Source organism: Poecilia reticulata, chromosome 19 (assembly GCF_904066995.2).
Source record: "Poecilia reticulata chromosome 19, P_reticulata-male-v2, whole genome shotgun sequence".
Taxonomy (NCBI): domain Eukaryota; kingdom Metazoa; phylum Chordata; class Actinopteri; order Cyprinodontiformes; family Poeciliidae; genus Poecilia; species Poecilia reticulata.
The window spans coordinates 9,127,375-9,153,228 of NC_088848.1; the positions used below are offsets into that span (position 1 = coordinate 9,127,375).

General features: G+C 39.4%; 1 protein-coding gene across 6 annotated transcripts; it reads right to left on the reverse strand.

Moving 5' to 3' along the window:
• Positions 1 to 596: 596 nt before the first annotated feature.
• Positions 597 to 24,928, reverse strand: rnf157 (ring finger protein 157). Of its 6 annotated transcripts, XM_017310947.2 has the most exons (20): positions 23,943 to 24,926; positions 20,109 to 20,227; positions 16,004 to 16,092; positions 15,155 to 15,304; positions 14,288 to 14,405; positions 14,130 to 14,196; positions 13,980 to 14,023; positions 13,110 to 13,157; positions 12,907 to 12,978; positions 12,600 to 12,759; positions 12,232 to 12,344; positions 11,923 to 12,158; positions 11,208 to 11,310; positions 10,974 to 11,082; positions 8,964 to 9,181; positions 8,814 to 8,876; positions 8,677 to 8,725; positions 5,311 to 5,421; positions 3,768 to 3,802; positions 2,342 to 2,443 (listed from the first exon to the last, which is right to left on the reverse strand). In XM_017310947.2, the coding sequence occupies exons 1-19, from the start codon at positions 24,028 to 24,030 to the stop codon at positions 3,768 to 3,770; spliced, it is 1,992 nt and encodes a 663-aa protein (XP_017166436.1). In that variant the 5' UTR covers positions 24,031 to 24,926; the 3' UTR covers positions 2,342 to 2,443. The 6 variants fall into 6 exon arrangements, with proteins under 6 accessions (XP_008435208.1, XP_008435207.1, XP_008435205.1 ...); XM_008436986.2 differs by lacking the exon at positions 3,768 to 3,802 and having other exon boundaries at positions 597 to 2,443; positions 8,964 to 9,082; positions 23,943 to 24,928; XM_008436985.2 differs by lacking the exon at positions 3,768 to 3,802 and having other exon boundaries at positions 597 to 2,443; positions 11,923 to 12,155; positions 23,943 to 24,927.
• Between the last annotated feature and the right edge of the window lie 926 nt (positions 24,929 to 25,854).

Genomic DNA, 25,854 nt, shown 5'->3' on the forward strand with positions numbered 1-25,854 from the left:
GCCCCAGTCTTTCTGCATGGAGTTTGCATGTTCTCCCTGTGCATGCGTGGGTTTCCTCCCACAGCCCAAAAACATGATTGTCAGGTTAATTGGTCTGTCTAAATTGCCCCTAGGTATGAGTGTGTGTGTGCATGGTTGTGTGTCCTGTGTGTCTCTGTGTTGCCCTGCAACAGACTGGCAACCTGTCCAGGGTGACCCCACCTCTCACCTGGAACATTAGCTGGAGATGGGCACCAGCAACCCCCCTGACCCCACCAAGGGACAAGGGTGCAAGAAAATGGATGTAACAATGGCAAAAGTTTCAATTGTTGATTTTTGTGCTTTTATGACATAAAACACTTTGAGCTGCTTTGAAATGTCCTATCCAAAGAAACTTGATTTATTCTGCTTTCCAAATCATCTACTTAAAATGAACAGAAATCAACAATAAAAATAAAAATCGTATTATATATGAATCTATATAATACGTAGTTTCCACTTAATAAATGTACTTTTCAATTTTAATTTAATGACATGCATTTCCATGTGCAAGGTCAGTATCACTGAGACGTTTCAGAAGAAAAAAATTAAAAGAACACAGAAAATCACTCGGGCCGTTTAGTTGCAAAATCTTTATTGTCTGTTTAAGTCTATTTCTCATTTTCACTCTAGAAAAGTGGGGTTTTGTGAATTTCCTGTGATATCATACTGAGACTGGTGCCAGAAAGCAGCGCTGTCTGAACATTCAGACAGTGATCACGTGACTGTTTGCAGCTGGGTTATAGTAGTGCAGAAGTCTTGACCTGAGCAGGCCAATAGAAACAGGGCGCCAACAATCGAAATGCAACACGACAGAAAGACATGGTACCGCTTCAGATTTGTGCAGTGGTCCATTATCAAGTCTACAGGAGGGTGCAGGCTGACCTAGACTAACATGCTTGCTTCTGTCATCACCTCATGCACCGGAAAGTGTCGTCTAGGAGTCTGCTAATAGTGCATCAATTGTAGGTATTGTTCCTCTTGAGTTATCCGTTATGTTTGCACGATTATGTAAACCTCTTCACGAAATTTTCACATATTTTCATCCACATTCTAAGAAACAGCACAGTGTTCTGCAACAAATTAAAACACCAACGATTTGACAACAGGTGAGATATACATCAAAAGTTTTACAAAACCAAAAAACAACTAAAGGCTCACAAACGAGAGGAGGCGGGCGGATCGGGAAGATCGGAGAGGTTTCTGGGGGAGGACGAGGGTGGAGGAAAATCCTTGCTACATCATTTTCAAATGCCCTGCAGGAGGTTTTCCTCACCTTGATTCCCTTCATAATGGCAACATCAAAGTAGGAGAAGACAATCAGAACATACTGAAAGGTTTGAAGTGCAAACACAGTCCGCTCTAAACTAGTGCAGGAGGTGAAAAGATGGAGGTGCAGGAGTTTTTTTATTGCTTGGTCGTACTTGCTGTTGCACTGCATTAATACTGACATGCTAAAATGAAGGAGAGGATGGAGATGGAAGGTTGTGTGTATCAAAGTTTGGATTTATTTCCAGTTTAAGTGAAGATTTAAAGTGTGAATGATCCCCTTTCAATAAAATCCACCGTCGCTGTTCTACATTCTACCTTATATGTCTGTTTCTCCAGGTTTATTTTGGCCACCGTTTGTTGGCTCAGCTATCAAAAAATGTTCTTCTTCTTCTTCTTCTTCTTCTTCTAAATTTACATTCAGGAGTTTCTAAAGCGTGACAAGGAATGGAAGGAAAAACGTGAAAAGCTGCATGCAAACGTTGAGAATGAAGCTCCCTGATCCGAAGCGAGGGGTCAGCGTCGTTTGACTCCAGTGAGAGACGATGTTTAGGGTCAAAGTGTCCCACCACTCACTCACAGCACAGTTTCTGACACAGAGGAAGAAGTTAGTAGTAATAAATCAGATTGCCGATCACAGTAGCCCCTGACTGTTTGGCTGGTAGATCAGTAGGAAGGAAGGAGGAAGGTAGAGAAAGAGGAGCAGCATGTATTTCTCTAAAGACACTAACACAATACAGAGCTCTCATATAACCCTATATAGGTAATAAATAAGAAAATAGCAGAAGGATAATCATTCCCAGAAATAGTCACTGACGACGAAACGAGGAAAACGCGTGATAAAAGTGCACCAACAATGTGAAATGTGATTCCTCTTCCTTCCTCGTTTAACTCCAGCCGGTTTCCAGCGGCGACAGAAATCTTGAGACGGATGGTCGGGACCCACAGTCCAAAGGGCAGGGCGGCGGGGGGTGGGGAGGCTGACTGGGCGGGGCGGTTTAGACTGGTTACACGATGAGCGGTCCGCGGCGGGGATGTCTGGGACTCTGGCCGTCCCTGTTCTCCGCCCCCTGCTCCGCCAGGTTAATGTTGCTGGTGGAGATGTGGTGGGAGAGCGGATCGAGAGCAGGCCTGAAGCCCCCGAGATACATGAAGTCTGAAAAACAGAACCATTACGCCATCACCCAGTCATACTGTGCTGAATTTTCTTTAAATCTCTACACTAAACAATCAATGCAGACAGAACAGATTGAAGGTTGTTAGAGAAAAACCTATTTTAATTTCAAAGTAAACTGATTTCTCACAGGAGAAAAGGGGTTTGAGTCTACTGCGTAATTTAAACTGGTGTAGTCCTTTTTAACCCGGACATTCACCCCACCGTTCCCTTCTGCTCCACTACATATGAGCCTTGCATTACAAGAAGACGCAAATATACAACCGTTATTTTAGGAATCAATTATTCTAATGATTCATCAATTAATGAGATAAAAAAAAACTGAAATATTCTGCTAATTTTATATTTAGCCACTTTTTTTTTTACAGAATTAGATATAATATAAAAAGTGCAAATAAACATCTTTTATATGTTATTTTTAAAATCATAAAATAAGCATTTCATGACCTAACATGCATCAACGTAGCATTCCTTTAATGTTTGCTTGTTCATTTGTACCAAGGGATGCATCTGCAGCTAAAAATACTTTTAACATGTTATAAGTGCTTGACTTAACATCTATACAGCGTGGGACTGATCTGTTGATTATTTGTTGGAATTCCTGATCAATAACTGGACAGCAAAACCTGCTTTAGCTTTTCTTTTTTAGCTTGTATACCCCAGTTAACGATGAATTAATTACTAAATTAGACTACGACAATTTCAATACTTGATTTATCACGACTAGTTTGATTCATTGTTTCAGCTTCAGTCATGTGACGAATGTTACAAAATCAATGCGAGCGCTTCTTAAATGATCGCGTTTCTTCAACTCGCACTACGTTATCAACATAAAGCGTGGCGTTTGCATCAGGACGCAGCAGAAAACTGTGAATTTTACATTTTCCACCCTATTGAACACGTGCTACACATTATGGGGGCACATTAAAGATACATGTTTTATCCACATTTAGACCCACACTGTGCAACTGTTTGTTAAAATCACTTCAATCAGTTGGTACAGCATATCCTTTAATTTCTTTAACCAGAAAAGATAGAAAATTAAGTATGTTTTGATTTTAAATAGATAAAAAAACACCTAAAAATGCTTTCATTACTTTATAAAACCACCTTTTACAGTTGAAAGGGATGATGGAGACCTGCAAACTATTTTGAAAAGCCAAAATCAGGTTAAAATGTGAAAAAGTCCCACAGTTGTGACTATCACTCCTATTACAATTTTGTTTCTATGTACAGTATAAATAGGAAAAATAAAGCTCCAAAATCCCCCTGATGATTAATCCTTCATCTAACCATGACTCCATACCTAGTCCTCAATGTGCACTGGGCACGACTCCTCATCTGTCCATCCGAAAGAGAGCCAAAGAGGAAATAAAGATGGCGAAGAAGAGACAGAGAGATGGGGGGGGGAGGCAGGAAAGGAAACAATGTTCAGGAAAAAACAGAAGAGGATGAGAACAACGATGGCAGGATCGAGAAGGAGAGAAACAGAGAAATAACAGAACTTTTACAACACACGAGTAGGAAACATGTCACAACGTTCAGCATAAAACATCATCGTGGGGATGAGGGGGATCTGGGAGCTCGAGAGCGGAAGGGTTGAAAACCAAGAAAGATGCAAAGCTGAAGGTTTTGGGGAAGTTTGAACTCGTACAGCGCAAATCAAAATGTGTGTTTAAGGAAAAAAATCATATTTAATCCATATAGCAGCTGAAACAGAGCCAACAGAAATGCTATTGTTTTACATTATATTGGCCTAGACAATCACGGAGAAGACTCATGAGTTGAAAAGTTAATAAGATTTTTTTTTAGTCAAGCAGGCTCTACACAGAGTGCTGCAACCCACTATAATGAAGGAACGTTCAGTGAAAGGAAAAACTGATGTATAAAAAGGTGTGTAGGCAGCAGCTTTTAGTTGAAAGTAGATTTTTAAAAGTTTACTGGAGATTTAAAAGGCTGAGTCGGAGCTTCGACAGTAATAACATCCCTAAGTATCTAGGAACTGTGCAACAACTGTTACATTGCTTGTATTAGACCACTTACGCAACATCAGAAGAGTCTGAACTGACCAAACCTTTTGAAAGTAGTGTCTTTTTTTACAGTCCCTTTATGGCACACTGCACTGCTGCAGTAATTCATGCAAAAGGAGCCGCAACGGAGTGTTTCATCCACACACTACACATCATTTTCAGAAAACCAACATTTGTGTTCACTTTTTATTTGTTATTGTAATTTCTGATCATTGGCTGTAAGGCGTAAGCACTTGTAAACTAAGTCAGACTCCAACCAAGAACCCTCAGCTCTTCCAACAGGAGGGTTGGGGGAAAGAATGGAGGGGTCAGAATGATGGATGACAACGGGATGTGCAGATGTTTTTGCAAAGCGGCTCAGAGCTGGCAGACACCGAACATGAACTTGAATCACCAAGAAATACCAGTTTCACTCACACACACACACACACACACACACACATACACGCACACAAATTCTTAAATTTTTTATTTCTTTTAAATGATTGCATGCGGAAATCGCTCATCAGACACCCGACAGATGCTCCCGCTCACAAACTCACGGGGCTTCGGCTCAAAGGAAGAGGAAGGAAACAGTGCACAGCGAATCAGTACTGGGAAAATGAATTACTGGAGTAACCACAACACCAACGGATAGGGATGAAGAGAAGAAGTAAGGCACCAGATCTTCATGCTTTGCTATAAAACCCCTCTTAGTAACTTCCTTTTTTATTTAAAGTTGACACTTTTGACTGCGGCTGCCGAGTCATGCACTTCTCACTTTTCCTTTCCTCTATCCTCAAGCTCTCATTGGTCCATGTTCGACAGGTTGCCACTCACCGGCGAATCGGCTGTCGGGAGCCTGCTCATTATCCAACCCCAAAGAGGGCGTGTCACAGTGGGCGACGCCCTGATTGTTATTGGCCAACTCTGGACACCTGCTCCGCCCACCTGCAAGCGAGGGCAAAGGTCAAACAAGAGCAGCCAGGCACAGCGTGAGGGGGGGTGGAGGTGGGAGGGAAGAGGGGTGAGACGAGCAGGGAGGAGCAGGAGGAGGAGGGAGGAGGAAGGAGGCCATGCTGGAGTGGAGAATGATTAAACAACAATCAGAATATATGGTGAATATGGAAACTGGAGATAAGCTACATCTCTAAAAGCCATCTTTAGGAGGTTTTCTGCTAAACGATCACAGGGTCTGGACTCAGTTTAGACCAAATGTGTTTAAGTTTGGCCTTCTGCTTCACACACTACATCAGCAACGTTCCTCTACACCAGGGAAAACAAAGCATTTACACTCTAAAATGGATCTCATAATGTATCCAATGGGTGTCAGATGTAATTAGAACAAGAAAATGTATGAAGATGATGGAATATGGAAACACATTACTGACAGAACAGACATCATGCTGCAGGAGCTGACTGTTTTCTGACTAAACATTCAAATCAGATTGAAAGTTTTAAGCACAATTTTCTTCTACTTTATTTCTCTCTGGTCAAATAGTTTTAACATTCAAGCCTGGGCTTGAAATATTATATTGGTTGAGTAAAATAATGTGTCATTTTCCCCCCTTGTAAAGATAAAACCGACAGCTTTTCCAAAAAAAAAATATTCCTTTTTTTCACAGAGGTTTCACTTTGAAGGGGTTTAAAATTATTTGGACAAAACAAGAAATGTGTGAGAGACAGCCTGCAGTCTAGAACTAATCAATGTACAACTTGATTAATGGGAAAACTGGAAAACTGTGTTTTTTTAAGCACTAAAATCTTCAGAGTGGATGGAGTTACTAAGTGAGGACTCAATATCAGCAATTCTCAATAATAATAATAAATAGATGTAAGCAGCTTTATTTAAAATGTATTTTCCACAACATGCTGAGTCATGCATGTGATTAAATAGGGGTGTGAGACAACCAGAAGGTTTTTTTTAGTTTTTTCTTGTCTCTCTACTAAACCTCAGAGAAGTCATAAGGAAAGTGCTCCAGACCTACAAAATGTGAAGGCTTCTGGTCTAGAAAAATGTGTGTGTTTGTTTTTTCAAAAACAGCTGCAGAACCCAGTAAAAGTCAGTGGATATTTGTGGCTTAAAAAATGTAAAAACCCAATTTGTTCTCGCCCTGAATGGTGACCATGGACACACCTGTGAATATGAAACTGAGCATGAATTCACTGCCTTTAAACAACCATCCTCACTTTATTGTCTCTCTATTGACTTTACATAAGTCCTCACAAGTTGACTAAGGTTACAGTGTTTCTGTCCATTTTCAAAAACCAATGGGAAGCATTCTGGATGTATCTGCAATAACTCACATAGATGCACACACACACATGCATACGCACACGTGATTTCAAACCCACACGTTCTGTTGCAGGCTGCACAGGTGCACTCAACCTGGAAGGTCTTTAGGTCCCAACAAACACCCACAAAAACACCATTTACAGAGAAACTAATTTACATAAACATGTTTTATGCTGTCAGTTTGACAGCTAACCTCGTTATGTTTGCATTAAACTCCAAGAACCCCCCGACTCACGCCCACCATTTGATTAACCTTCATTCGCTCACTGTCCTCACTCACAAACACACACAAACAAGGAGCAGTTTTCTGATTAAACACTGAAATAAAAAACAAATTGCACCTTTGTTACACATAAAAAAATCTATGTAGCACAGAGAGCTAGAAGAAGAAGAATCCAATAGACGAGTGAATCTTTACGTTTTATATATATAACTTTGAAGAAATTTTGAAATAATTCTAAGTTATCCATAATTATATAAATGTGTCAGTAATTTGCAAAACAAATGATAAAGGTGAAATTCATGTTATTTCAGAATATATTTAATTCATTATATGCTTCCTCTACAACAATTCACCATAAAATAATTTAAATTATTACTGTGTTTCAATGTTAGATGTACAGCAAGCTCACATCAGACCAATCAACTTGACTGGAGCCGTGTTGTACCCGCCCACTGACTTGTCGGATGGATACAATAGATAATCTGCTGCCCACCATTAAATAAATGAATCACTATTCATTTATTTATTCAATAATGAAATGAATATAAATACTTTTTGTAAATACAATAATTAAAAGAAAACAATCTGTAACAAATTGAGGAAGCATTCACACCAGCCACGTTTGGTCCACTTTAAATGAATTCTAGTTCATTTGCCTGGAAAGTCCGGTTCGTTTGGGGAAGTGTGAATGCGCAACTCTGATCTGCCTAAAAACCCAGATCTCAGTGCGGTTAAAGTGAACTCTTACATGGTTCCAATGCATACGTGAACACCAAGTGGACCAGAAAACGCTCCAAAAGCAGGAAGCAGACTCTAGTGCAGTGCATTCTGGGTAAATACAACCCAAAAAACCTCTGTGTGTAGAGCTAGCAGAAAAATTGCTCTTGGTCTTTTGCCAAAGACAAAAAAGAAATCCTACAACCGCTAAAATCTAATCTCATCCGTTTTTGTTTCCGTTTTGTGAAGAAGGAAGTTGCCCTTAGTGTCTTCTTCAGAGGTTTTCATGTTGTTTCCTTCAATAGTTCTTGGTACAGCGCCTCCACAGGTGAGGGGAGGAACACATTTTTCAAAGGGTTTGGATCATTTGACACAGTGCATTGTGAAACCAAACCGCACCAGCTGAAAATGCAACAGATGTTTCAATTTTGGTCCCCAATAAAACAGGTGTGAAAACACCCTAGTTTATCTGGGTGTTTATTTTAATTTTTAAACAAAAATGGTGGCACTTTTGTCTCTCCATCATCATGAAGATGCAGGACAAAGAAAAAAGCAAGACAGCAGACTTAATGATAACCATAAGTTATCATTAAGGAAACCTAAAGCAGCCCTTTTGTCCCCTTTTAACCCTGTTAGAATCAATTTGATTTAAATATAATCAAGGATTAATTGATTGTTGTTGTGATTAAAATACCTAAATATTCACCCCAGATCAGATGATTTACACTTATTCAGACAAAACCGAATGCATTAAAGCTTAGACAGCCCCATCTAGAGGACAAACGATGCCACTGCATGTGTATGGTTCTTTTTCTCATTATTTTTAGAGATGCACATGCAGGTCAGCTGTCCGGATAATTAAATATTTAATGAGAAGGAACATACGCTGTCTTCATGACTGAAGAGTAACAAATGTAGAGGGAGGTGAGCTGCTTTGGGGCAAAAGGTGAGGGATTAGTCTCATAGTTACCTTTCCCATTTGATGGAGAGGAGCAATCCTCTTCTGTTACGTCATTTCCCTGAAAGAAAACAAGAAAGCAAAATTCTGTAAAACGTGAAATTGAAAATGAGCTCAAGTGACTCTGCCTGTGTTTGTGTTACAGTGACCTCTGAATCCTGCTCCTCTACAGCCATAGAGTAATTGTGTCCCTTCGACTCCCTAGAAAACTCCTGAATAAAGGAAAAAGGGAAATCTCAAGATTCTTTCAGATAAACAGGATTGTCGTGCAGCCGTTTCTGTTCTCGTTTCTTACTCACCCCGTCCTGGTGCGGTGCAGCTCGGCTCTCCATGGGAGCGTCTCGGTCCTCCTCGCCGTCCACCTCGCCCACCTCGTCGGCCCCCGCAGGCTCCGCTTCGGCCCCGGCCAGGTAGGACCCTGACATGGAGGACATGGTGTCAGCACTGATGTGAGAGTGCTGCGAGTGGGACGAGGCCATGGACATTACTGACTGGGCCAGGCTGCTGCTCACCGGGTCTGATGGACAGAAGGAGATACAAGTGATGCACCAGCTCAAGATTTGGATGATTTTCTACTTTATATCCAGTGTATATTTCATTTAACCTCAACAAAAACAAGGATCTGTTCTTCCTCTGCACAGCAAACACAAAAAAATGCTTTGGTCCTCGAGGGACGTGCCTGGAGAAACTGCAAAGGGAGGCATCCAGGGGGCATCCAGATCAGATGCCTGGACCACCTTAACAGACTCCTTTTGATGCAGAGAAGCAGTGGCTCCACTATGAGCTCCCCCGGATCATGAAGACACTCACCCTCTCTCTAATAGTGTTTTCTCACCTGATAGTCCCGTAGGTTCTGTTCAAAACTGCAATGCTTGTTACATTTTCAGTCGATGCAGTTCACTTTCACACTGCACTGTGACAAACGATCCAAACTAATTGAAAAACGTGTCTATCTCCTCGCCTGTGGTGGCGCTGCACCAAGAACCACTGAAGAAAACAACCCGAAAACCTCCAAAGAAGCTTCATTCTTCACAAAATTTAAACAAAAATGAAGTGGCGTCAGATTTTTGCAGTGGAAGGATTTCTTTTATGTCTTTGGTAAAAGACCACAAGCATTTTTTCCCACTAGAGTTAGACCCTTGAATTTGTTTTGACTGGATTTACCCAGAATGCACTCTGCAATGGTTTGCTTCCTGCTTTTGGATCAGCCTCCAGTCTGCTTGCACCCATGGATGATCTGGACCATGGACGACTGCATATGTGCATACCTGCACATATGCAGTCGCTTAAGAACCACACAAGAGTTCGCTTCAACCAAACCGAGAAGCAGACCGGACTAGAGTTCGCAGAGTTCGATTGCACATTCACAACTCCCCAAGCGAACCCAGACTGTATAGGGAAACAGACTAGAGTTGGGTTAAAGCGGACTAAACAGAGCTGGTGTGAATGCACCATAAGGCTTAGTTCAGTCACCCTACGCTTAATCAATCTGTTTGTACAGCACAGGTCAAAAGATTGAAATATTCAAACTTTGTTGTTCATGACCTTGTTCCGCCAATGTCACCTGTCATTACTGAATTGTTGTCCTGCTGTGATAATTTTAACATCTGCCACAAAACCAGCTGACATTTAAATGCAGTCATGGGGGAACATTGGTGCACCACATGATTCAGCAGCTTGTAAAACCACCTTTAGCAAACGACCTCTCATTTCCCATCTGACTTTAACAGCCTCTCTCATTGGTGTGAGGGAATTTTGACTCACTCCTCTTTGCAATGTTACTTCAGATCATGTCTTCACAGGTAGGTCTCTTAAGGTCCCACCGCAGTATTTTAAATAAGTTAAGGGCAGGATCATTCCAGGACATCAAATCTTTAATTTTTCATAAATTATGTTGTCCCTGGCTCCGCCTCTCTGATGCCTCATTCTAAGATTATCCTGAGAAATCTCTAATAACTGTTCTTTACCGGGGGGTTTTTTCTACTACTTTCCAATTTGCATTATTTTATTTCACCAGCTTTTGTACTTTTTTTTATACACCAGCTCTGGCGTTCTGTTTGGATGTGGCACCTTCTTGATAGAGACATAATGCTGGTAAAAAACTAAACCTTCTTAATTCTTGTTTTAATTGATAATTGATTTAATTAAAATGATGTTCATCAGCAACGACTTCTAAAATGTGAATTACTCTGATGAACAACAGCTGTTTTGTTGTTATCAACTAAAGGTAATGATTTGAGTGTTTCTGTCTGTCGGATCAGGTTTAGAAAAGCTTGAGGCTGGAGTTGTGTCTCTGTATTTTTACGTACCTTCAGGGGAGGTGATGGTGGAGGACAGAGGGGTGCCGGTGCAGGGCGACTGATCGATGGCTCCTGACGAGGAGAGGGTCAGGTTCTCGCTGTCTGGAGTCACGCCGCACTGAAAGACACCGCAGTAAGCTTACAGTGCTGCGTGATCCGATATTTAAAAAACACACAAAGGCAAAAGTGCAAACTCATGTTCCTCTCACATTCTTTATAAAACATGCAGACACAGAAACACACCTCCTGCTGGTCCACAGCCAGTTTGGGACGACACGCATCCGATTCACTGCAAGATTTCTCGTCCTCCTCTTCCGGAAGCACAGAGGAATTCTGGGAAAGTGATCTGAAATAAACAAAGTTGCATCAGATTCTGAATATTTTCTTTTCATTACATGAGATATGATGACCTAAACTGGCAGTACAAGCTTTGCCCTTTTTGTACAACATTTTTTCTCCTGGATTTTAAGATTCCTACTTGTTTTAGAAAAGAAAGAAAAATCTACTAAAGGAATGGATATAGGAGACAAATGATGAAGGGGATAAGCAAGAGAGGAACAATGGAAGAAAGAAAAGAAAGACGCAAAAAGAGAAGGGAGAAAGGATGCATATGTGACATGGGCTGAAGTTGGTAGATTTCTCCATTGTTATTTTTTCCTTTTCCATATTTATCCAGACATGAAAAACACTTGAATCAAAATCCAGACTTTGTCAGTCTGGGAATACAATAGGAATACTTTTATACACAGTTTTTGGAAACGTTAAATTAATATATATTGGTTGGTTTTTCCCTTGCATAAATTTTCACAATTTTTATTTTTAATGATCTTCTTGCTGGTCTGAATTTCAACAAGTCTGCAACAAGGTTTGTTTTTACTGAACTGCATCTTCTGACGAATTTGACTGAAGATGCCTTAAAGATCTGAACGGTAAAGATTCAGGTTTTTAATTGACTCACTTTGAGCCACTCTTTTTTAGCTTTAATCCCTGACTGGAGTTGGACTGGTCGAGAGGCGAGAGGGATCGGGTCGGCGCAGGGTGGGGCTCGCTGCTGTACGGTGGCAGCACCCCGGTTACTTGGCTGGGACCCGAATGGAGAGGAGGAGGAACCACCGAGGACGTGCTCAGAGGGCCGTTCAGCGCCTCCAGGAGAGAAACGGCCTCATAGCCAGGCGGGATATGCTCGGACGCCTGCTGCAAGAACACCAGGGAGGTTAGCGTAGGACAGGGATATTATTTCCTTCTTCCTGTTTCAGCGGCGCCTCACCGAATGTTCCTCCGAGTCCGACGTCTGGGAGGTGATGACGGGGTTAAAGCTGGTGGGCGACAGAGGACTGAGCTTCTTCCTCATTGCTCGAATTTGCAGCAGAGCTCTAAAGGCTAACAGGAAAATAAAAACAATACAACATGCATGTAAACCGAGCAACAAAACCGTGTTTCTGTAAAGTTGATCAAATAGTCTCCCAAACCCAAAGATTTTGTCAGAAATGAACACATTGGTTATACATCTATAGATATATGTCAAATGCAATTTGAATTCTTGCAATAAAATAAAAAGCTGATTGTAAGGATGAATTTTGAAGTTTCCCAGTTGAAGCCGCTTTCTTGAAAAAGCATTTAGCGAGGTAAACTCACGCAGCCTGCAGATAGGGCAGCAGTTTGCTTGGTAACGCAGCGTGTCTGCGCAGGCGTTGCAGAGACACAGGTGCCTGCACGGGAGGATGAGGGTGTCTCGCACATCAGACAAGCACACTACGCACTCGGCGCTGTTGTCGCTGATCTCGTCGTCGGCCACCTGCAGGCAAAAAAAAAAAAAAAAAAGAGAGACACTTTTAAAAGAGCCGTCCTAATAAAGGAGACAGCTACACTAATTTGTTGCATTTTTCTGCCATGTCATTTCAGATGCAAGACGGCTAAATTCTTTTTGCTTTGTTCTTTCCACCTTTGATTCCTGACTGTTGTATTTGTTCTCGATCCCATAGATCTCCTGCAGCAGGTAGCTAACTCCGTCCACCTGGGAAAAGAAACACAATAAAGTCAGACGGTCTCACGGGTCAAGCATGAACAGGAACTTATATTTTGTATTAAAAAACAGCAACACAATAAGGGGAAGGAAGGGAGGAGAAAAAAAACAAGTATATTCACCACTTGCTTCTGCTTCAGAGGTTTTACACAGTAACTCCCATCCATATGCTGAAAACATGGCAAAGAATTGTGTTAATTTAAGAGTTTGCTGCTGTTACAGAGCAGGGTTCCTATGTTTTCCCTTCAGTAAAATTCAAGCACTTTTCAAACATTTTCAAGGTAAGATGCCAAACTTTTCCAGCACCACACTTTGGAGTTAAAAATATTATTTATTACTGTTATTAATAACATCTTGCGATAGTGTTCTACTCTCTACAGCATGTTTAGAAATGTCTCTCTAACACACACCCTATACAGGCTCAACAGCAACACACTAATTTAACAAAAAGTCCTGAAATAACATATAAAATAGAAGTCACTGAGCCGTTAGGAATAATAAATATTCATTACAACGAAACAATCCAAACAGCAGATTGTGTTCAGGTAAATTACCTTCCTGCTCTGTTTAAACACAATAAGTCACACAAAAAAGTCTCTGCAAATGGAAATAATTGTGGTAATTCTAACAGAACTAATACAAGAAAAGCTTACACTGATTTAACTTCAGGCAGTGAAAATAAAGTATGAAAATAAAATATAAAATATATTTAACACACCTAATGTCTTTTCATTAGATGTGTTAAAATATCTGGTTTCAGCTGCAAGTAACATTTTACAAATCAAACGTTTGATTGCACTTTATTACAAAATTGTGCAGTTTTGAATATTAAGCACTTTCCAAACCTTGAAAACAACTGACTGAAATTCTTTTCAAGGATTTCAAGCACCCAGACAGTGAAAAACTGAAAATCAAAAGCCTATTTTTAGCTGTAAGAGCATTATGTTCCTGCAGCCTCACTGGTTCTGACTCATAAAACAGCCTGGCTTTACCTTTTCAAACGTAGCCAGCAGGATGTGAGAGTGGCCCAAATGATCTGGAAAGACAAAACGCAGCGGATCGCCTTAGCTTCAAATTCTGCTGCAGTGCTTTTCACGCCATCCATCACGCATCAAGGTAAGATGCTTGATAGAGCGTCTTACCTTCTCCCTCGTCTACGACAGCCTGGACGACCATAGGGAAGATCTCCTTGTCCATATCAAACAGCAGCTGAGGAGAGAGAGCATTTGTTATTCTGAACAGGCCGCCTTCCCACTCCTGCAGATTCACACGAGCCTGTTTTCAGTATGGGGCGGCTTACCTCCTCGTCCGCCCATTCGCTGAGGTTGACGGTATGTGAGGGCAGACAGAACTGTTGGCAAACTCCCCTCTTAAAATGCACCGTTTCCGACTGCAGCGAGCTGTCCTGTGGCAGGTAACTGCAAGGGGGCAGAAAGAGCGGGACCAACGGGTCAGCAGGAAGAAAACCTCACTGCTTCTGTACACTGAAGCTGCTAAATAAGCCATCGGGTAGCATGAACGTCCTAGAAACTCTGCATAAATGCATTTCCATCAAAGGAGGGAAAGATGCATTTAAGGGATTTTACTTCTATATGTCAAGAGGAGATTAGGAAACACCCGCCTACGTTTGGACGAAAATCAAACACGGCTCTTTATGCCAAATATGCAAACGCCTACACTCAGAACAAGAGGGAGAACGTTCTCAAGCAAAGCTGGACCTGGTGGGCAGAACATGCATGAATATGAAAATCTAAAGATGGCAGCGTTCTGTCAGTGTTAAGCTAACTGTATGTTTCACAGTTTATAAATGACTCGACCACCTTTGATCCTAAAAACATAAACGGACAGATTTAATTTGGATAATTCAACACGAAACAGTTTGTGACAAATGAATTAAAAAGTGAACAATTGAAATGTTTTGAGAATTAGATGTCAACATAAGAACAAATCAAACTTGGACTCCACTAAAACTCACTTTTAAGTGTCTTGTTTTGTGAGCTGAATGTATCAATGCAGTCCAAATCGCAGACCTGTTTGTCTTTTGGGTTTTTTCAGTTGAACACATAAAGCTAAAAATATTTAATGGCTTTGTAAAAAGAAAAGCTGAAGCAGGTCTGTTGCAGAGCATCATCATCATCTCCCCTGAAACACACACACTGTTACTTACACTGGCACTCCGTTGTGAAACTCCTCTATGGCCTGGTAGTAAATGGTGATGGCAACCTGTGTGTCGGCGTCGAAGGTGAACTCTACGTTGTAGCACGCCCTGTTCTTTCCCGCCGCCTCGTCGCCTGGCAGCTTCAGGTCCTCACTACACCTGGACAAAGGTGGGAAAAATGCAAAAAAATAAAAGCTACAAATGTCAAGACTAAGTCTGTCACAATAAGCAATAAATCAATTAATCGCATTGCAAATTAACATTTGCATGCTTGTTTGTTTAGTTTTTGCTTTTTAATATTATTGAGGAGTCGCTATTCAGAAAAATGCTGCAAAAATTTGACACACAGTAAAAAGTAGCTAGTTTGCACTTCGTAATCAATTTTATTTCTTGTTTTGTTTATTTATTTTGGATATTTAAAATGTCTTCCAGTTCAAGTGTTAAGTGTTCTTTCGAGTTGATTATATGGGTTTAATTTGATTTGCAAAACAAATTAAGCCCCTATAAAATAAATTTAAATTTGTGGGTGTTTGTAAAAAATAAAAAATCAAAGGGGGTGAATACTGGGATTTAATTTGTAACATATAGTCATCAAAAAGAAACTAACAAAAAAATCCATTGGGATGAAGAACAACATTTTGTCTTTAACATATTTATGTTAATGTGTATAAGTTCTGCTCTAAAACAAGACAAACAGCTTGTGTTTACCTCTGACATGAGTATGTGGATGTCAGCATTACAAAAAGCATGAATGATTCAACACAACCTCTAAAGATATCAGTTTTACGTTGGTCAACCCTGCTAAGAATAGAAAGGTTGACCAAACCCTGAACAAGTTGTTTAATGACATGCGCGTACCTCACGAGCCGCAGCGTATCCTTCCGAATGTTTATAAGGCTTCGTAGCGTCTTTACTGGTTCCTGAGGTGGAGGAGCTGCATATGGGAACTGAACACAAAACAGAAAACAAATTTTAGATGTAAAATACATGTTATGAGACAGAGGAGGGTGAGAACCTTGTTTTCTCCTAAGCCAGACCAGCATTCTTCTTCTTGACCGCAGCAAATTCAGGGTTTGCACAATGACCTCTATCCGACTTAACCTCAATGCCGAAGGGCTTTGGGTGGTCAGCACAGACGCAGTTGGTGCTGACAAGTGCTGAGTCTGGGCTAAAAAAAAATGCTCAGATTGAGTCTTTTCAGGGACAAAGCTGACACTTCAAGTCAGCGTTTCTTTTTTTGTCTCTTTTATTTCTGTACTAAACAGGACCAGAGTATAGGAAAACATTCCAGGGTCAAACAGAGTTTCTTACAGCACTAAAGTGGTCTTTGATAAGAAAAACACCTCTTCCAACTGGCTCCACTTGTTGACTTTGTGGTTGACTTTAGCTACTAACAAAATGTAAAATTGGTATAAATACTATGGCAAGTCATTTGCGTACATGGTCTTGATAGATTATTTACCTTAAACCACAATGGCAAAACTTATTTAGTAGTTACAATTTTTCCAACAAGTGTAAACTAGTCAACTAAAGCTTTTATACTCTTACTAGTTATTGGTGAACCTGAAGAATACCAAGTTATTAATAGGGGTGGGCGATATGTGATATCTTTTTCTATCACAATAAAATTTATCACAATATGTGCTACTATTGTGATAACAAAAAAAACTATTATTTTTTTAGCCTACTGTACGGCTGTGACAGCATATAGCAGTCACAAATAATGCTCTTGGAAAACATATCCAGTTGTAATATTCTTCTTTAGGACACAAGTCACATGAAGAAGTGTGATTTGCATCACCGATTTGCATTAAGTTCTACATTTATTGATATATAAATGATTTTTCAATGATTCTCTCATTGAAAAAACAGTGGAGAAAATAGTGAAAATAACAATCCTGACAATACAGACAGTTTCGTTTTTCTTAAAATGCCATTAATTGGTATTTATGTTGCATAACTAGAAAGTCCCACAATATGTGCTAATTAAATTATTCACACTTTTTAGAGTCTCTAGTCAATGTTCCTGTACAATTTATATTTCAAAATGCAATACTTGCACAGGGATGTGATGTTAAGTTACGAGTAACAGCTTTTAAGTGTGAACAAATTTCAAACTGCAGTAGTGTTAAGAAGTTAAGAAACAGTAGGCAAAACATCAAGGATATCAAATATTAACTCAAATGGCTTGCCGTAAAACTCCACACAGATCGTTTATTTTGGATTCTGGTCTCTGGTTTCTTTCCCAGCAACTCTTTCTCTGTGTGTCTGAAGCCAAAAGCTGCTGAATGAGCACGAGGGGAGAGCTGGGGTCGTTCGAGGATCTCGGGAGAAGAAACGTGCAGGATGTGGTCGGGATACCTCGACAGTACAACCCCTCATCTGAGCTCCCGTGTGTTTAAGGGTGTTTGTGTGGCTGAGAATAACGCCGTATTCAGCACTATTACACATCTGGGCTCAGCAGGAGTCACGCCTGCAAACCACACAAACAAACACACACAGGAGCTGGTGCTGAAACGGGCCATTCACCGAAACCTCACTGGCAACCATGTACGTCACAAAACAACAACCTACAGCTCTGTTTTTGTTTTTAACACATTTTGACCAAATTATTGCAATAACTGACATTGCGGCATTTGATCCTAACCTATTGGTGGGGAGAACATGAATGTCTGCAATGGTTTTGATGATAAAAAATAAAGTTCCCAACATTATGAGCAAATTTAAAAAAAACTTATCCTAACCATAAGTTACCGCAGTTCAACTGGTTATTTTTTTTTGTGTGTGAATAACATGATCTTATGGCACAAGATTTCTGTTAGAGAACATATTAGTGCTAATCTAAAGGCTTATTTCAAAGAACTTAATTTTGCCTGTAGACCAGAATGTTTAGACAAATTTACTTGTGAGAACACAAGAATTACAAAAACCTTTGAATTAGAATAATACAAACATGATTCGTAAATAGTTAAACCTTTTCTTTTTTTAAAACTGATTTGTGAAACTAAAATGACATTCTTAGAAGTTGGGCAAAATGTTATGAAACCTTATTTGTTGTTTTCTTGTGAAACTAAAATCTAAAAGTGCATCGTCTGGTCTTGTGGGATGAATGTGTAGTCTCGCTCTTGTTAAGTTCTTGTACTATGTTCACACTAAGATAAAATTTACAGACTCGTCTTGTTAGTTTTATACAGCAACACAAACATGTCTTAAATTCATTTTCTTTTCGGCAGGAACCATTTTGATTTGGCTTTTTCACATCTCCTTTTTCCCTGCAGTTACAGGTTATGTAACGCATCATGAGTTTCTGAACATGTTCTCATTGTGAAAACAGTCACTAAACGGGACACATTTTAAATCTCTGACATACATGCAGCTTTTGGACAAGTCTTTAATGTGTAATGCTCACTTGAACATTTACTCTCAGGTCATTTAACACTGACCATTTTCCAACCAGGCTGACCTTGTTGACCTGGCATCTAAAGCCAAAAATATCAGCAGGGGATGATAAAGTTCATTCTGTGAGAACAATTAGTGAGAAATTATTGGCAGTTTTTTCAACTGTTCTATATCGTCATAACATTGAAGAACTAAACCTGTTCGTACTGACAAGGACGAAAAACAAAAAAAACTTGATTTACTGATATTTGCAGATCTTCTGCTGTAGACTTCCTGGTGTGCAGAATATGTTGGTACACAGAGGAGGTCAATGGCAGCAGTTTGTAAAATTGTTCTGAATGTTATGAAGCATCTTCCTCACTGTAGACTATACCCTAACAATTGCTTCCCTAAAACTATTGTTATTCCTTCTTGAAACGTCTAAGAGTTTACTTTTTATCAACCACTCTGCAATTTCATTCGTTGTGGCGTAAAATCCATTTTCTTTTTGCGTCGTGTAAGAATGACTTTCGGAGAAACCCATAAATATAGCCTGAGCCATTGTCATACTTGTGGCGCCAGTGTGGTGCGGCAGACAGAAAGCAAAACTGCGGCTAAAGTCTGTGAAACCAAACACCATTATACAATGCTGGTAAAGCATTTAAAAAAGAAACCGCATATGCAAAAAATAAAATTCAATTAAAAAAAAAACACCTACACTAAATCCTGTGAGCCCACAGAAGGATTATACGCTCAGGAAATCAAGGGAAGACTGTTTGCCTAATTTTAGCCCCCGCAGTCAGAAACAGCAGAAGCACTGCTGAGATCGGTGCTGGGAGAGATGCATTTTTATATCAGCTTCAGCTCGTCTGTGTCAAATTCTGCCTCTCCTCTGCAGGCACGAGCGCGTTGACTGTGCAGCTCTCTTCAGTTTGACCTTCAGGCTCTTGATTGAGTTTGAACAAACTCTCCAGAGAATGTGTCGCCTGTCAGTCTCACTGCATGTGGAGTCAGCAGATAATGATTTTCCTGTCTAATTAGTTTATTGAGATGAAATAAATTTCAATCAGTGATGGTTTGACAGGCTGTTAATTGACTTTGAAGAAGCCAAAAAGTCAGCAACTCCCTTTGACATCACAGCAGGAACAAATCAATATGGTAGTCAATACAGTGACTTTGCAGATATTAATACATAATTCTGACATTTTCTCTCATTAATGTGGAATTTCGCCAATAGGAATAAATGTGGTCGTTCTAATTGACCTAAAAACAAAAGAAGTTTGGTCGGATTTAACTTCAGACAGAGGGAAAAAATACATGCTAATATATTCAACTATATATGAATAAATTAGCTAACACAGGGCTAAAATAGTGGTTCCCAAGCTTTCAAGAAACATCTTAAGAAGCAGCGTCGCTTGATATTATTAGAAACAGATGTGCTTAAATGGAGCAAAAATGGTAATTAATAGTAAACATGGTGAGGTGGTACTAACAAAAAGCCTGACAACCACAAATCAAGATATAGTTAGACTATTTTTCGCTCAAAGTAGACTTTATAATTAATCGGCAGTGTGAAGAAACTCACTGCTACTGGTCTGCTCCCCAGGAAGTTAAGATCTGTGTTTTCCCCGAACAGGTACCCCTCTGGATGGGTGGAGTCAAACTTCTCCCCTCCCATGATGAAGTGGTTGGCGAAGTAACTCCCTGCAAAAGGAGAATGACAGAATCACTTTTAGACCAATTTGAAACAATACAAGATTAAAAAAGCATGATAAGTGACTCAGTTAGAGAGGATGAAAATGTTCCTATTGTTTGGTTAAGGTTAATTTTTGTGGTAATTTAACCTTGTTTAAATAGGATGTGTGGAGTTGCAGTTCTTTAAGAAACCATAAAATTCAAACCCATATACCTAAAGGAATAACTATGAACTTAAATGCAAGGAGAAACTATAGCCATGGTAAAAAAAAAAAAATTATAAAAAAAGAAAAATATGTCAATTGTCATGTTCTGACATCAATGGTCCAGTATTTATGGGGAGCCATTTCTGCCAAAATTAAATAAATAGGGAACTAAATAAGGAAGTAATTGGCTTCTTTTCTATTATTCCTATTTATTCATTTCTAGATTTATTTATTTATTTATTTATTTATTTATTTATTTATTTATTTAATTTTAGCTGAAATGGCTCTCCATAAAGTTTCACCAGGACCTACAGTAATTTATAACTTAAAGCGTACAAAAACAACGCAAGTGTTCGAAATAACTACAATAGCACATATTACTTAATGTTCCTAAAAGTAAGATGCTTTTGCTTTTAGCATTTAGCAAGAATCTTTTAGTTACTAAGTTTTAGTCACTTAAGCTAAAAAACTTCAGTGTTCAGATATATATTAGCAAATTGCTGTACAACTTTGTGTACAAATAACACTGTTGGAGGGATTTTTTTCTGAATCCAGCTCCATTTGGCACCATATTGAAAGTATTTGTGAAAAGATTATCATATCCCAGAGACAGAAAAGCCAAAAATGTTGAAAGTATGACAACCACAAGAAACACACCTTTCATTTGATTTTCAAAGCAGGTAAATCATTTTATATTTACCTACAAAAAGAGGTGATATTTGTGTCAGAATATTTTTTTCTTGACATAAATAGAGACTGTTTAGTCACGCCTAGGAAAACAGGGAAGTAACGGCACCATCTGAAAATCTTTTTCTTTAACAAAAATTTTTTTTTTATCTTTTGAAAGTGAATGTGTCAAGTGAATATTAAACACAGAAAAATAGGATGGGACGATAACATTTGCTTTAAAGATAGTCCATACAGGAGATGCAGGCGACCTCCTCAGAAAACATAGGTTATCTTTAACTGGAAGAAATTGTTTTTGTCCACAGGATTATGAACTGAAATCCTGGATTTACTAAGAGGAAAAACACAAAGCTGGGACATGAGGCTACAACACAGTTGTATTACCTGTGACCAACAGCTAAAGCAGAGTCAACAGCCAGACCACAGAGGAAACTGTGGAGGGTTTTTTGAGTGCAAAACTTTAATCATGCAAGAAATCCTTCCTTTTAATGACAATTAGGTGCAGCAGAGTTGTTTTTTTCTTAATTAATTCAAATTAAGACTACAGACTTTGCATGTACTACTTTTGACTCATCAGTCCTTGGCAATTTTCAGCATTTTATTTTCTCTTTTTGTTGTACTGACGCCATGGTCAGAAATCCCATACTGCTATAATTTACCAACCACAAAATGAAGGCAAAATGACAGAGTTTGTTAAAACAGCAACACCTTCATATCTAAAGGGAGGTGTGCCTTCTTTTTATGCAGTTGGTGCTGTTCTATTGAAAATTTTATTTGATGTGTGAGAAAAATTTTAAATGAACATGATATAAAAGACGTGGTTCTGTCAGTTGAAAAAGCAGATCCAACATGAGTCTAAACGGCCTAAAATACAGATTTATATTTTAGTCCATTAATTAAATTATGAAACAATGGGAAAAAAAAGAAAATGAATCAGTCTTTGATGTAGAAAGACTAGAAAAAAAGTCAGTAAGCAGCCTTTCAGATGTTTAGAAACTCAAGGTGGACAACAAGTAACTTTAATGGACATGTTGCTTTCTAATGACAGGTCAGGCTAATATCTTAAGACTGTAATGGTGGTTCATCGTCTCAACTCATGACAAGCAGCCAGCAAGTGAGGTTTCCACCTGGGAACGAAGTTATAGCTTCTCTCAATGATATTTTTGCCACACAATGGCAGCCATATCCACACTGGAGGGGAAAAAAGGCTCATTGATGAAGCTGCTTGTCTCTGCTCTTCATCACATTCTTATTATTTGCAGCAGGTGGGAAAAGTGGCCTTGTCACCAGATCCCACAGACAGGAACTGGGGCTGAGAGATCGGTTTCACTGGCTGCAGCCACCATCACCTTCTGCTTCAGGCAACCGATTTACACAGCTGCCGTGGCAACAGTGGCGTCCACAAATCAACATTAATCCCTCTATCTTTCACTGCTTTTTTTTGTCAGGTTTAAGAACAAATAGCATTCAACATTTATCTCTTGAGGTTTCAGACCTCTATTTGGGAGAAATGTCATGTTACTTTATGCCTGATGTAGCCTTAGCTCCGAAGAGTAATATCTTGACGTGTTCCGACACAATCTCGTTTTTGAGGCTAAAATAGGATTAAACCTAAATCAGGGCGGAGAAGCTAAGCATGATGTGGCAAAGACAAAAAGCCACATGGCATTTAAACTGCTGTGCTGTTGTTGTTTTTTAATCACATAATTCCTTCCAAAAGTATTCATTAAACTTTTTTTTTCCAGATTAGAAACACAAACTTCAATGTCATCAATTCAATGATATTTGCATCATTCAATACCATTCATATTTGTTATGATGGACCAGCGCAAAGAAGTCCAGAATTGTGAACTGGAAGCATGGTGCTTCCTCCGCCATTTTCACAGTCACAAGGGGGTTGATTCGGGAGAATTTGTGTGATGTCAATGCCAAATTTATTTACATAGCACATTTAAAAACAACACTTGATCAAAGTGCTTTACACCAGCAATCATAAATCAAAAGATGGAACTGAATTGCTATTAAAAAAATACCAGCAAAATCATATTTTGTTATTCCATATTTAGTAGAGCTTATCATTCACCAGTGACCTAAAAAGCGCCGTCAGAAAGTATTGTATAAATTTTAAAATTTCTAGTAAGATAAGTCGTTATCATAGAAATTTCGGTTTCATTAAAAACTGTTGATCCTCCTTATAAGTTAAAGAACCTGTCAGTAGGTTCAGGCTTCAAGTGTTTAAATATTATGTTTGTGTATTTTGTGCTTTTTCTTCTTGTCAGCCAAACTTGTCAAATTTGATGTTCAAGATTTCAAAAGACAGTAAATGTCCTCTTTTTATTTATTTATTCAAAATATGTGATTATGCTTTAATCTAAGGGCAGAGCGAGGAAGGAGTTATTCAAAAAATACAAAAACAGAATGAATAAGTGAAATAACTAATGTTGCAACTTATCAAGGATTCTCATGAATATATACATAACATTTATGCATATGCCATTATCTGAGAAGGGTGGAATCCAATTTATATGAGTGGCCATTGCCCCCCTTTGCCCACCCCATGGTAACGCCACTGCTAGAAAAAAGTGAAAAAAGATAGTTTTTGTCTTGCCGATATCTTACTCTTATTCTTCTGTAAATAAACTAGAATAAGCTATTTAAGTCCTACGAATAATTTTAACTAAAACTGCAGCATTAATTGTGAGAGACGATGGTTTAGGAGGTGCTCTGCAGGCCCGTTAGTTAACCAGGTTTATTGATGGAGCTCAGAATAAACCGTCTGCAGTGATCTTTGGAGCAGCAACCCACCCCAGGCCGACCTGTTGTTGACTTACCAGATTTCGGCGGATAACGATACACCGAATTGGACGGAATATCCACTTCTTCCACGCCTATGTTCTGTCTGCTTGTTAAAGCTCCCATTTCCAGTCAAATAAAGACCACACGGCCGAACGGACATAACACTTCAGGGTCGCTTTGTGCGCTGCGGCTCTTTATTCGCTACCATTTAATCCAGTTCGTGCGGCCCCTGTTCATTTCTGTCGGCTCCGAGCCTCTGCCGTGAATGTGACCGTCCCGGGGATTAGTATAGTTGTTGTCTGGCTGCTTATCCCTTCTCTCTTTCTCTCTCTTTCTCTCTCGCTCCCAGTGTATGAGTGTTGTTTTTTTCTCTCTCTCTCTCTAACAAAAAAAAAATAGAGGTAGCAGTCTCTTTAACAGATGGGAAGCGCTCTCATGGTGGACCAAAGCCAAATTCTCCGAGCCTAGATCGCTTCTTCACCGGACAGTGTGTGGCAAAGAGTCGCTCTTCGACACCTCCGGCCCGGCTGAACGGTGATGATCATGTATCCTCCCCCCACACACACACACACACTTCTTCCATCGGTGCTTGGCGTTGCTCGGTCCTGTCAGAGAGCCCTGTGGATCCCCATGACGTCACTCAGGCACAAATCCTGACCGTGTTTTTTTTTTTTTTTTTTTTTTGCGCAGTCCCCCCTTTCTCTCTAGCAGCAGCTAGCGGCTAACGGCTGCTGCACTGCAGTAGGTGGCTCCGTGCCTAAAAACAGATGAGAGACGTTTAAAGCTCTCTAATTTAAGCCATCTGATCTTAAAACAAGAACAATCAGATAATTCAAAGCGCTTAGTTTTGTCAAAAAAAAAAAATGAATTAAAAGACGCTAAAATAGATGTAGTTTATAAAAAAGAAAAACTCCTGAGCTGGTCGATGGTCTCGATCGCTTTTATCTCGCTAAGTAACACAAAGACAGAAATAGAGATCTACGGTTGTGGTTTATAATGGACTCCTGCTCAACAGAGGGCAATGTAACGGCTACAAGCAGTAAAGCACCAGAGGGTTAGCTGAATAGCCAATCGGAAGAGGCTAACACGGAGGAGCGTCGTTGCTAGTTAGTAACGATACGTCAGCGCGTCCACCATGTTATGAGTGGCAACTTCGCCTTGAGAGGGAGCAAAAACGAAAATGAGTGCAAGGGCGTAGGAACAAGTTTATCATTGGGGGGGACACATATCGGAAACTTGAAAGATCTGTAAAAACCTTGAGCAAAAATGTCAAACAATGCTGTCATCAACGTGTTACTCTAATCTGACCCCTTGTAACGAGTAATCTAATGTGTTACTATTTACAATCCAATAATCAGATTAAAATTACGTATCCAAGTTAAGTATTTGTGATTATTTTTAGAAAACACATATTGTTGCTTTCTTCTTTTTCCTTGGGGAGATAGTTTTCATATGTAACACCAGCGACACAAACGTAAACGATGGAGGGAAAAGAGATGCACATTTTCTGGCTGATGGATGAATTTTTCATTGAGTGATCAAATTACTCTTTCAAAGTAACTATGCCATCCATGGCAATAAACTAACTACACTATAAATAATATGTGTGTAGACCTGTCACAATAACAAATTTTGATTTTTGATAAACAATATTATTGTTGTTTTTAGACCATTTTTAAGTAATAAATGTTGATGGGGAAATTATAATGCAAGAACACAATCTAAAAGATCAGTAAACTTTAAATTATAATGAACATTTAACACTGCAACTGGAAGGCATTTCAAATATCCAAAATAAATAAACAAAACGACAAATAAAATTATTTTTGAAGTCTTTGTAAATAAAATTTTCCTTCAAAAAAAGGTTTAGCTGAGACCAAAGCACCAACCTGAAAGCTTTCAGTTTTTTGTAGAAAGAAAGAGAAATAAAAAGAGAAATGATAAATC

Coding starts and splice junctions, on each gene's coding strand:
- rnf157 (XM_008436983.2), bottom strand. CDS start 24,030: ATGGGAGCTTTAACAAGCAGACAGAACATAGGCGTGGAAGAAGTGGAT. Junction 15,305..16,003: donor GATACGCTGCGGCTCGTGAG/GTACGCGCATGT, acceptor ACCTTTGTCCAG/GTGTAGTGAGGACCTGAAGC. Junction 2,444..5,310: donor TCCCGACAGCCGATTCGCCG/GTGAGTGGCAAC, acceptor TCTGTTTTTCAG/ACTTCATGTATCTCGGGGGC.